The sequence below is a fragment of the Petromyzon marinus genome, chromosome 30 (assembly GCF_048934315.1).
Source record: "Petromyzon marinus isolate PM22_M1 ecotype Great Lakes invasive population chromosome 30, UKy_Petmar_22M1.pri1.0, whole genome shotgun sequence".
Lineage (NCBI taxonomy): Eukaryota > Metazoa > Chordata > Hyperoartia > Petromyzontiformes > Petromyzontidae > Petromyzon > Petromyzon marinus.
In genome coordinates, this window is record NC_133696.1 from 8,009,210 (window position 1) to 8,022,294 (window position 13,085).

The following is a 13,085-nucleotide window of genomic DNA, read 5'->3' on the forward strand; positions in this document are numbered from 1 at the left end:
TCTCACCCATTCACAATCTCACCCATTCACAATCTCACCCATTCACAGTCTCACCTGTCCAGGCTCTCACCCGTTCACGCTCTCACCCATTCACAATCTCACCCATTCACAATCTCACCCATTCACAATCTCACCCATTCACAATCTCACCCATTCACAGTCTCACCTGTCCAGGCTCTCACCCGTTCACGCACTCACCCATTCACAATCTCACCCATTCACAACCTCACCCATTCACAGTCTCACCTGTCCAGGCTCTCACCTGTCCAGGCTCTCACCCATTCACGCTCTCACCCATTCACGCTCTCACCCATTCACAATCTCACCCATTCACAATCTCACCCATTCACAGTCTCACCTGTCCAGGCTCTCACCTGTCCAGGCTGCCGTATGCGCACTTTGACCTCTGGCTCCGCACCTCCCGAGTTCTCCATTGAACATGGCGTCCAATCCGCGATATATGTGCGCGTTATGAATCGTATTTATTATTATTGTTGTTCTTAACGGCATTAGCCAAACATCCTAACGTAGCAGCACCCTCCTGAAAAGATTGACTTTCCTGGGTAATTAATTGTCAGTTTATTGTATTTGCACGCACAGTAAATGTCAAAGTTTTTTGCCTTACGCCGGCCTTTGAGTTTAGAATTTCCCACGAACATCAAATATCGCTTGGCAATTTTGCCGAGGCAGATGAGAAAATGCTTGTTGTATTTAAATATACGTTCGTAGCAGTTGACGTTCATGCAGAGCGCGAGTGGTCGCTCTGTATTAGACAAGCGGGACTTTAACGATAACCACCACACAGCGCTAAAAACTTACATCGTTCCGCGAGGCCCGCAATGGACCCGACCAATTTATCAGTCGCGCAACTCCCGAAGTGATAATAATAATACTAATCACATGGCTCACAGACGTTTGACTGGACGCGTAATGAACACATACACGTACTGTGCTTCACATATGCTATAGCAGGCATCTTCAGTACGTGCTAATCTACTGCCTCACCTCCAGAGTTTCGCGCGCATGCCCCTAGAGCAGGGGTCAGCAAACCAAAACAACAACCGGATAAAAAAAACATTTCGAATTCGCAAAAAAAACCCTCAACATCTCAAGAGCCGCAATGCACTGTGTAGTGAATACGAAACGGTGGAACTAAATAAACAACGTGACGAACACTGGCGGAGCCAGTGGTGGGGGGGGGGGGGGGTGGCACGTGTCCCCCCAATGATCCGATCGAAATCCCTCATTTCGATCGGATCATTGGGGTTTATTAGAAATAAATCGGCATTTTGCGACCCCCACTGCCACTGTGTAGCATATTATTACGTGCCAGGCACTCCTCTATGAGATGATAGGACAATAGTCTGAGTCCATAATTGGCAATGAGTAACGGCAAAGCAGTTTTAAGTGACTCACAGAATTGTGCGCAATTGCGTATACAGAATCAGCGACTTCCCTGAAGGCATCAACACCTTCAGCGAGCGCGATGCCGATCACACAACGCGGTTCGAATTCGACCCTGGATCGATGTCAGCGCCATCACCGCACACGCGTCGTCGAATAAAAATCAGGGGACAAGTCCTTGCTTACTAACAACTCCTTACTTACTAACAACTCCTTACTTACTAACAACTCCTTACTTACTAACAACTCACTTACTAACAACTCCTTACTAACAACTCCTTACTCACTAACAACTCCTTACTTACTAACAAGTCCGTGCTTACTAACAACTCCTCTATCATTTTTCATTGCTGGAGGGGTTGCCCCCCCTACCTGAAAATCCTGGCTCCGCCATTGGTGACGAAGCAGTGCTTACAAGAGCCGCAGGTTTTCCGACACCTTGCCCAATGTGTAACACGTAGCAGGAGGCTTTCACGACCAATATCATCCACAAAACAGGTTTTTTTTGGGTTATATCGCGTAAATTTACACGTACATTTTTACGCGAGAAATTTACATTTGGGCTACGCCCATTTTAAACCTTCATAAACAGTTTGCCTTTAGAAGCTAACCCCCTTTTCCTGATGATGACCGCTTGTGTTGCGATCGAAACGTCGTAGTTTTTTGTTATTTTCTTTGAACCTATCTACGTGACTTTACCGAAAGACCCAAAGAATATGTACTTACGTTGTCGTGCTTAATTTGCGTTGCGAGGATTTTCATTATAAAACAAACAAAAAATCTGGCAATGTATCGCACTCCCCAGAAAGGGCATCTCACACAGCGTGCACCCCTGGTTGAGAAGCACCACTGCTCTGGAGCATTCGCGTAGCGTGCCTACGACGTTGACCATCGCTGAACATTGCCCACGACTCACACACACGGACAGGGAAACATGGACGTTGACAAAAAGGGAACAAAAATGTACAGTACGCATTAAAGCGGCGAGACGCAATGCTTGGGATTGCACCGAGAATGACAAATGGAGATGGAACAACGTGCGGGAAGGATCGTCTAAAGTCGTCGTCTTGACCGACCACGCCTCTTGCGTTTGCGTGCTACGCAGGCTCCATGGCGACCACAGCAGGACAGGGCCCCGTGTTTGTGGAGGAGCCGGGGGACGTCCTGCACCAGCTGGAGGGGGGTGGCAACCGGCACGTCGCCCTGCGGTGCAACGCGAGCGGAACCCCGCCGCCCACATACAGGTGCTGCCTGCCACACCCACGGAGACTCACACTGAGCTACAGGTGCCTCTAAGACCCACAGAGACTCACACTGAGCTACAGGTGCCTCTAAGACCCACAGAGACTCACACTGAGCTCCAGGTGCCTCTTAGACCCACAGAGACTCACACTGAACTACAGGTGCCTCTTAGATCCACGGAGACTCACACTGAACTACAGGTGCCTCTAAGACCCACGGAGACTCACACTGAACTACAGGTGCTTCTTAGACCCACAGAGACTCACACTGAACTACAGGTGCCTCTGAGACCCACGGAGACTCGCACCGGGCTAAAATATATCCCTGCTGCAAATCTGGGTCGATCAGGTATGGCAGACAAAGCAAAAGACAAAGATCTCATTCATCGCCTTTAACAGACTGTTGGGACAAGTGTCGTAGCGAGCACCTCACAAGGCCATCACGATCCACGACGAGGTGGTGTGGCCCGAACCGCCCCCGGCTGCCTTTGTCTCCCTAATACAGATATTTGTACATCGCATTAGGTAGTCATTTAAGGTTGAGTCAACCTAGGGGAGACCTAGAACCGGTCCAGATATTAGTCACGATTTTGGCCGTGAGCGGGAATGGAACTCAGGTTAACCACTGCACACATGGCAGACATACACAAAGACAAAGATCTCCCCTATAGCCTTAACAGACTGTTGGGGCAAGTGGTATTAGCGAGCACCTATGAAGGCCGGCAGGGCACACGAGGGGGTGGGTGGCCAGCACCACGCCCGGCCGCATTTGTCTCCCGAGCGGTGATATCTACACATCGCACCAGGTACTAATTTGAGGCTGAGTCGACCTAGGGGAGACCCAGGGACTGGCGCAGATATTCGTCACCGGTGTTGGCCGTGAGCGGGAATCGAACCCGGGTCGCCAGGTTCATAGCGCAGCGCGCTAACCGCTACACTACCGCTCCCCACTTACGCAGACGTACACACGCATACATGTGGCGGCGTAGAGCGGTCCTCTCTCTCTCTCTCTCGCGACTGCCTCTGGCGATGAAGAAGCCCTGAACCACCATCACCTGCTGCCACGGGTTTTCATGGAGATTCGCAAAATCTTGTGCGGTTTCAGACCCTTCGCCAATATTTTTCAGCAGATTAACTTTTAATCCACCGTCGCCTGTTTTTCTTTAAGCAGAAATGGGATTAAGCAAAGTGCTCATAAACGGGATTTGTGTTCGTTATTTCCTAAGTACGGGGCACAGTTATGCATATCTTGGCCGGAGTTCAAATGTGGGCCTTGAATGACATTATGTGACTGCAGGCTGAGCTTATGGCAAAGTACATACAGTATATATTTAATCGTTTCCTCCAATTATTTCCCAATTTTGCGCTCCCTCTTGGTGCCGTGTCATTAAAAAGATAATGAATGCAGAATCCTCCCGCCGACCACGTGTGGCCCCTCCACCCCCGCCACGTGTTAGAGAACCTGCCCGCGGAAATGGATATCACAAAACTACTTCTGAGATTTCTTAAAGTGACCTCTGGTCCAACCAGCGAGGCTCACGTTTGTAGTATGACGGTCCAACGATCTTGTTAATATCTCAGAGGTAGATTTTAAACAAATTAAATTGCATAGACAAATAGAATGTGGTAGCATCTTTTTTTACAGGTTTTCATCGGTTGAAAATGTGATGGGTTTCCATTGGCGACTGCGACAAAGACCATTACGTAATGACTGCTCACACGCAATGACCTCCGCTGCGGGTGTCTTTCGTGGTGATGGTGACGGACACTTAAAGTCTGCGATGGTTGGGAGAGAGCGGGACAAAACGCGACAATGGCACAATTAAGCGATGGGCGTTCTAAGCCGTTCCTCGCGCACTCACGGCGGGTGAAATCCGAATGCGCGATAGACACACACGTAGATTGCAGCATCATTACGTTGTTGTTTGACGAACACGGACTATGCTATCATGCACCCCCCCCCCCCCCACCTTTAGATTGTGGTGCCCCCCAATCCCCCCAACACTTTAAACTAGGTCACGTTATGGGGCTGGTTTTACTCCCATCTGAGAGCCGGACCTTCACTATCCCTGCCTCTTCCCTCGCTGTCTCCACCACCAGGTGGTTCTCCAACGGCTCCGAGGTGGACCTGACCGACGGCCGCCACTCTGTGCAGGCCGGCACCTTGGTGGTGGCCACGCGCAGGAAGGGGCGCGCTGCCACGGCCTACAGCTGCCTGGCCGCGAATCGCCACGGCGCCGTGCGCAGCCGCACCGCCCTCGTGCTCCCGCAGTGTGAGTCACCCTCGCCCGCTCGCTCACTCGCTCACTCATCCGCCCCCTCGCTAGCTCGCTCACTCACTCACTCATCCGCCCCTCTCGCTAGCTCGCTCGCTCACTCACTCACTCATCCGCCCCCTCGCTAGCTCGCTCACTCACTCACTCATCCGCCCCCTCGCTAGCTCGCTCGCTCACTCACTCACTCATCCGCCCCCTCGCTAGCTCGCTCGCTCACTCACTCACTCATCCGCCCCCTCGCTAGCTCGCTCACTCACTCACTCACCCGCCCCCTCGCTAGCTCGCTCGCTCACTCACTCACTCATCCGCTCACTCACTCGCTCACTCACCCGCCCCCTCGCTAGCTCGCTCGCTCACTCACTCACTCATCCGCTCACTCACTCGCTCACTCACTCACTCACCCGCCCCCTCGCTAGCTCGCTCGCTCACTCACTCACTCATCCGCTCACTCACTCGCTCACTCACTCACTCACTCACCCGCCCCCTCGCTAGCTCGCTCGCTCACTCACTCACTCATCCGCTCACTCACTCGCTCACTCACTCACCCGCCCCCTCGCTAGCTCGCTCGCTCACTCACTCACTCATCCGCTCACTCACTCGCTCACTCACTCACTCACCCACCCCCTCGCTAGCTCGCTCGCTCACTCACTCACTCATCCGCTCACTCACTCGCTCACTCACTCACTCACCCGCCCCCTCGCTAGCTCGCTCGCTCACTCACTCACTCATCCGCTCACTCACTCGCTCACTCACTCACTCACCCGCCCCCTCGCTAGCTCGCTCGCTCACTCATCCGCTCACTCACTCGCTCACTCACTCACTCACCCACCCCCTCGCTAGCTCGCTCGCTCACTCACTCACTCATCCGCTCACTCACTCACTCGCTCACTCACTCACTCACCCACCCCCTCGCTAGCTCGCTCGCTCACTCACTCACTCATCCGCTCACTCACTCGCTCACTCACTCACTCACCCGCCCCCTCGCTAGCTCGCTCGCTCACTCACTCATCCGCTCACTCACTCACTCATCCGCCCCCTCGCTAGCTCGCTCGCTCACTCACTCACTCACCCATCCGCTCACTCACTCGCTCACCCGCTCGCTCACTCCATCATCCGCTCACTCGCTCACCCGCCCGCCCCCTCGCTCACTCGCCCTGCCTGCCCCACTCGCCCATTCACTCGTTCGCCTACCGCATGCTCACCCGTTTGTTCAGTCACCCACACTCGCAGGCTCACTCGCTCACCCGCCCGCCCGCTCGTCTCACTTGACGGCACACCGCCCGGAGCACTCGTTGGCCCGTCCCCTCCCTCTCCAATCCCCCTGCCCACGAGCCCTCCCGACGAATAAGCCCCCCCCCAACTCCCTGTTCCATCCATCTCAGCTCTCCCGTCGTTCAAGAGCTGCAGCCTTCGCGTGACGGAGCGCTCCCTTGAAGCGTGGTTGTTGGGGGGTTTTTTGGTTGCTTGGCGGCACCTACATGACTAGTCGTGCCATGGGAAGGCAGTTTCCCACCACAAAGTTCAGCCACCCGCGAGCGCCCCTTCCCCCGCCTAGGGGCTCAGGCAAATTGACCGGCTATTAGGCGGCCACCAATCTCGACAAATTGTGGTGAGGGTGGTTTAGGTCAACTCCGTGATGCTCGTTAGAGCCCCCCCCCCCCCCCACACTTTTGTCACCTGATTGCAAATTGTCGGGGGCTGCCTGCGGCGAGCGATTGCCGGCGATGCCTCGAGTGCCAGCGAAATTGTTGAAAATGGCTCTTTGGAAAGTTGCAATCAATGTAAAGTGGGCCTTGATAGCTGATTATTTTAAAAAAAACCACACGTACATATATATATAAATATATATATGTGTACGACGAGGAAGAGACGAAGGTTGCCAAGGATTGCCGTGGAGGCCCGGGCAGCGGTCGGAACAGACTTCACGACCGCCTCATTCACTCTGCCTCTTAAATGAAAAATGCGCACTATCGATTTACGCCGTTGCATTTTTAATATTTAAATCCTTTTAAACGCATGTTCGGTATTTATATATGTTTTTTTTCTCTAACCGCTGTTTATTAATGGTTAGAAAGAGAGAGAGAGAGAAAAAACACATCCGGCCGCGTGGTTGCTCGAGCGACAAGAGCGAGCGGCTCGCAATCTGAAAGTAGCGACTTTCAAATCTTGTCTGGGGGGCGGAGGAAGGGATAGACTCGGCACATAATCCCTCTGGGGTCGCTCAGAATGTCTACATTGACTATGGATAAACTCGCCCCCGTCAGGGGAATGTGGAATTGCAACTTCTGGAGATGAGCATAAATGCCCCAATGCTCATTTTAGCGGGGGCTCTCTTTAACTTATTGTTTCTACAAAAATAATGTGTTGCCTTAAGTACTTTGCTAATGTGAAACCATCGATGTAACAGACTGATTCAGGAAAGTGTACCGCAATGTTGTCGAAGAAGCTCCCAGCAGCGCGTGGAGTAAAACGTCGGACATCGCGCCCAACAACGACACTGTGATACAACCCAAAAACACGACGGAGATCGAGCCACATAGCACAGCAGCCGCAAAGAACAAAGACAGTGGTCACCGCATCGCGCGCTTTCAGATGCGCTTCTGCGTCCGTCTGGAACCTTCTTCCTTCGGATATTAGGACGCCACTGGAGCTGTGCACTTCTAAATCTGAATTGAAAACTCATTTCCTCAGAACTGCGTTTTGTGTTCAGTGTTGTTGTCCTTCCCCCGCACCACCGATTAGCACGGTTGGCTACGTATGGTGGAGAAGAAGTTCAAGGTTACATACAAAGACAGCCTGCGCAGTACAAACAATTCCGGTCATCCCACCGCGGTGCTGCTCGAGGATGGGATCAATTCTGTGACCCGAAATATAATAACGATAACAATACCAGCAAACCATCCACGTTAATTAAACCAATGCCCCGGCACAGGATACTAATTCCACCGCGGTGCAGTGAAACGCAGTCTAACGAAACCCCTCCAGTTGCGTCGTGTAAAATCAATACCTCCCCACCCGTTTCCAGATGGCCTCCCCATCGCACCCTGAGAAACCGCGCTGAATGAACACCGGAATACCAGCGCGCACGCGACAGATCGTGTTTGCGCCAGGCAGGGAAAGGCAGAGGGGGTTGGCATTGCGTACCGCTCGTCGTCAATCCTTTGCGGGGGGCGCGAACAAAAACTCCGCAAGGGACAACTGTGGCAACGAAGTCAGCACCCGAACGCTGCTCGCTACATATTCTTGGTTCTTTCGGTAAAGTCACGTAAATAGAAAACAAAAATAAAAAAATAAAAAAATAAAAGCAAAAAACCCACGACGGTTCGATCGCAACACAAGCGCCCTTCATATGAATTCCTGCGGTCAGGAAAGTTTTAAGTCTCAATTTGCTCGCTACATATTTAGCAAAAAGTGAGCCACGTTAACTTTTTAAATTGAATCATTATTTCAAGCCCTATTCATTGGTATTGTATTGCTGCATTGCCGTGACCATGACCTTCACCGTCCACGTATATGACAGCGGCTCTGGCCTTGAAACGTGTGCCGATGCACCCGCGCGCACGTCCGTGTGTGTGCGCGCGAGGAGCGGTGGTGCAGCGGTTAGCGCGCTGCGCTAACGATCCCGACCCCACCAGAACTTAAATTCCTGCTCACGTCTAACATCGGTGATGGGGATCTGAGCCGGTGCTGGGCCTCCCCGATGTTGACTCAGTCTTAAATTAGTCACCTGGTGCGGTGTGTAAACATCATTGGAGAGACAAAGGCGGTCGGGCGTGGTGCTGGCCACCCACCCCCTCGTGTGCAACGCCAGCCTTCATGGGTGATACTCGCTAACAGCACTTGCTCCATGAGTCTGTCAAGGCTATATGGGGCGGTCGAGTGGGATCTTGTCGTTGTTGCGTGTGAGAGTGTGGTTCTGGCTTTACAACTACACGCGGGGACGCTGGCCTACATGGGCTCTCGCTAACTCATTTCTTTAGTCATAATAAAGGTTTTTAGGTTAGGTCGCGTAAGTATAAATGTGTCGTTACCCTCCACCACCCGACACAGCCAGTAAGGTTTGTCACGTAAACAACGCACCAACTAGTTACTGCTCAGCCCACCGGTGTGTTGGAGAGCAAATCCACATCCTTTACAATTTGAATATTACGAATAATATTGGTCGCGAAAGTCTACGTGTTCAACTCGTTTCTTTATAACTGCCTTTTGTGCTTAGTTTGTTTGTCCTTTCCCTCACACCTCTGATCGGGCACGGTTGGCTGCGTACGGGGCGGAAAGAAGTTCAGCGTACACACGTAGACTCACACAGAGACCCATAGACTCACACAGAAACCCATAGACCCACACAGAGACCCATAGACTCACACAGACCCATAGACTCACACAGATATCCATAGACTCACACAGAGACCCATAGACCCACACAGAGACCCATAGACTCACACAGAGACCCATAGACTCACACAAAGACCCATAGACCCACACAGAGACCCATAGACCCACACAGAGACCAATAGACCCACACAGAGACCCATAGACTCACACAGAGACCCGTAGACTCACACAGAGACCCATAGACCCACACAGAGACCCATAGACCCACACAGAGACCCATAGACCCACACAGAGACCCATAGACTCACACAGAGACCCGTAGACTCACACAGAGACCCATAGACTCACACAGAGACCCATAGACCCACCCAGGGACATGCGCGTAACGTTGGAGCAATCTCTTTGCTCCTCAGACCTGGACCCGTTCCCCGTGGAGGAGAGAGACCCGGTGCACGTGCGCCTCCACGCGGGGCTCGTCTTGGTGTGCGCACCCCCTCCACACTCGCCCGGTATGCCACCGCTGCACTGGGCTCACGTGGGCCAGTGTGTCACAGCTCTACTGGATGAACATGCTCCCCTACCCACTCATAGGACCGGCAATGTGATGTCTGTTACCGGGTTCACATGCACCAGCCTATCCAATACTGACGGACAGACAGACACGGTATGAATAAACACTTCTACACCACAACGCTTCCGCAGCGCGACGCTTCCGAGACAATTGCATTGCACAATGCCGCTTGCAGGCTCATGCAGCCAGCTGCGCTTTATTTTCTTTAAAAAAAATTATCCCCAACTCTGCCACCAAAACTAAAAAGCGAGGAGAATCATCCCCTGCAGCAGCCGACCGAGGGCCAGCGCAACACAATTCCGTTATTGGACTGCACTACGCTCCCACGTCTCTGCTCCCCCCCCGCCTCCGCCAATCCACGCCGGCCGGCCGTGGCGAAGTGCGGTCATATGACCACCACGTGCGACGCGGGGAAGAGGGCCCCCGTTCAGCACCCGTTGGCTGATGCGCAACCATCGAGGCAACATTGCCACCTCTGCCGCCGGCGTTAATTGACGTGTCGCCGGCTTTGAATGTCACGCAACTCCAATTAAAACCCTCCGACCTCACCTCGCCGCACCACGCTTCAACCTCCCCTTCCTCGCGCCTTGCCTGCGTTTTTACGCCTTCGGACGCGTGCCGTTTTCGGGGTGGTGAGTGAAGTTAGGTTGCCCCACGGCTACACACCTCCAACCCCGGCCCTCCCCGTCTCCCCTCACAGCTGTTGCCCCCAAAACGAGAGGGGACGTTTGTGAAAACATTTTAATTGGTGGATACATTTTAGTTACTCGCTGCGGAGCCGCGCTTTCGATTCAACGTGGAGTGAGTTTGGTAGCGAGCTCCACTGCCGCAGTTATGAATGAATTCCGATGTTTGTCATTGTCTTTCATGGTCATCATCGTCATCAGCAGCAGCAACGTAATTATCATCCTCATCATCATCGCCACCATCGTCATCATTATCAGCAATATCATCATCGACCACAGCAAAAGTAACGTGGTCATCATTACAAGCATCATCATAAATGTACGCGATCTCGCCCAAAAATCACTTACAAATCCTAATATTGGTGGCGAACGCCTGCTCCGCGTTAAATGATGATCATCATCAGCCGCAGCGATAACATCAGCATCAGCGGCACTAGTAGCAGAAGCCACAAATCGCGGCAGCGGTCACGCGTTTTGCTCCAATTCCACAAATCTCTCATGAGAGGTTGTGTGTGTGTGTGGGAGGGGGGGGGGGACATCCACCCCAAACAGGGGGAAAGGAGTTGGGGTGCGCCAGCGACCATGATTCGTAGCCCACCATCGATCCGCGATGGGGCGGTGCGTACACTGCCTGATAAATCAGCCGACGACCTAATATTCGTCCGGCGTTTGTTCACGCTCCAGAGGGGTTTTTTTTTGTCCCACCTCTCAGCAGAACCGCTTGCACGTGCGGGGCCGACGGCTGTCGGGGTTTACTTTTCTCACTTTTGTTTTTATTCCGACCTTGCTCTTGGCGTCGTAGCCGCCCGACGACCGCCAACATCCCGCGATGCGGCCAGTGCAGCGCATCGCGTTGGGTGACGGCCCGCGGGAAGTAGACGTGGCGGAACTACTTCTGAGATCCATTTAGGTGACCGTTAGGCCTGACCAAGAGGTTATTCATTCTTGCATGGCAGTCAAACTGATGCTTTGACTTGAGCCAAATTAAGTGAAAAACGAAAACAAATTGATATTGTTAATGGATTTTTTTGTCAAGTTATTGGTGACCAGACTGACGATTTTTATCGCGTGTTATTTTGCATGGTTCTTGTAAAATAAAGTAAAAAATTGCAGGAATGCACTCTCACCTTAAGAATTGTATTGACCTGTATATATATTCGTGGTTCTTTCGGTAAAGTCACGTTGAAGGGAAACAATAAAATATAAAATATATATAAAACAATAAAAAACATCAACATGACTTTACCGAAACAACCAAGAATATGAATCACTGCAGTCACGAAAGCTTTAAATCAAAATTGTATTGACCTGGTTTATTGATTCAAGTAGTAATTAGCCAAACATCCGAGGCAGGAACAAATCTTGCAAATGATTTCTTTTCAGGATCGGTGTGACGTTCGCCCCTAAATATTTAACGTCATCGTTAATATTTCAGTTTATGTCACTGCTCTCAACGCCAGAGGCTTTAAATTTAACCGGCCCGTGCGTATGATTACATTTTATTTGGAAACATTCTGGTTATACTTTTATTTTTGAGACGCACTAATATATTTTTTTGCTTTCAATATCTTAACCAGTGAAATGCAACTGATTGATAATAATAATGTTAATACCCTTTACCCAGGAAAGATTTTCATTGAGTCTCAAGCCTCTTTTTTATGAGGATCCTGCTACATTGGGACGTTTGGTCATGAATGCCACGTGCGGTGAGCGTTTGGCCTCGCGTGGGAGGAAACCGGTGAACCCGGCGAAATCCCACCGTGCACACGAGGGGTAAACACTCCAAGCTCCGCAAAGATGGATTTAATAATTCACGTCTGCACTTCCGTCTCTTGGTCACCTCGCAGCTAAGTTGTTCATGCGAACGAAATGCATTTCTCAAAAGCATTGAACGATCTCACAGACGTAGTTTATTCTCGCAAATGTCTTGCTTAAAACCTGTTGCATCGACCTGAATTAAATAGATCTTGCGTTACGTCTCAATATGTTTCTGCGTTAATACAAAAACGCTGAATGTTGAATGTTGTCTCCCCGTTCCAGGGCTGGGGCTGCGCTTCCGGTGGCTCTTCAACGAGTTCCCGGCGCTGGTTCAGCAGGACGCGCGGCGATACGTGTCACAGGCAGGTGGACCAACTCCAGTGTCGCCCTCAAACCCTCCCATCTCACTCTACTCCCCTCCATACACTCTCCTACCTCTCCCTCTCATCTCTCTCTACTCCCCTCCACGCACTCTCCCACCTCTCCCCTCCCATCTCTCTCTACTCCCCTCCACGCACTCTCCTACCTCTCCCTCTCATCTCACTCTACTCCCCTCCACGCCACTCCCCTACCTCTCCCCTCTCACTCTACTCCCCTCCACGCACTCTCCTACCACTCCCTCTCATCTCACTCTACTCCCCTCCACACACTCTCCTACCTCTCCCTCTCATCTCACTCTACTCCCCTCCACACACTCTCCTACCACTCCCCTCTCATCTCACTCCACTCCCCTCCACACACTCTCCTACCTCTCCCCTCTAATCTCACTCTACTCCCTTCCACGCACTCTCCGTTCCAGCAACCAAGGCTTTCT

The 13,085-nt window shown here is 51.9% G+C and overlaps 1 protein-coding gene across 1 annotated transcript in view; it reads left to right on the top strand.

Moving 5' to 3' along the window:
- Positions 1-13,085, top strand: part of LOC116947536 (contactin-2-like) — a 93,484-nt gene that overhangs the window by 41,366 nt on the left and 39,033 nt on the right. The window contains exons 3-6 of the mRNA XM_032963402.2: positions 2,510-2,648; positions 4,746-4,918; positions 9,670-9,765; positions 12,554-12,633. Of these exons, the coding sequence (XP_032819293.2) occupies positions 2,510-2,648; positions 4,746-4,918; positions 9,670-9,765; positions 12,554-12,633 (488 nt within the window). The remainder of the gene's footprint in view (positions 1-2,509; positions 2,649-4,745; positions 4,919-9,669; positions 9,766-12,553; positions 12,634-13,085) is intronic.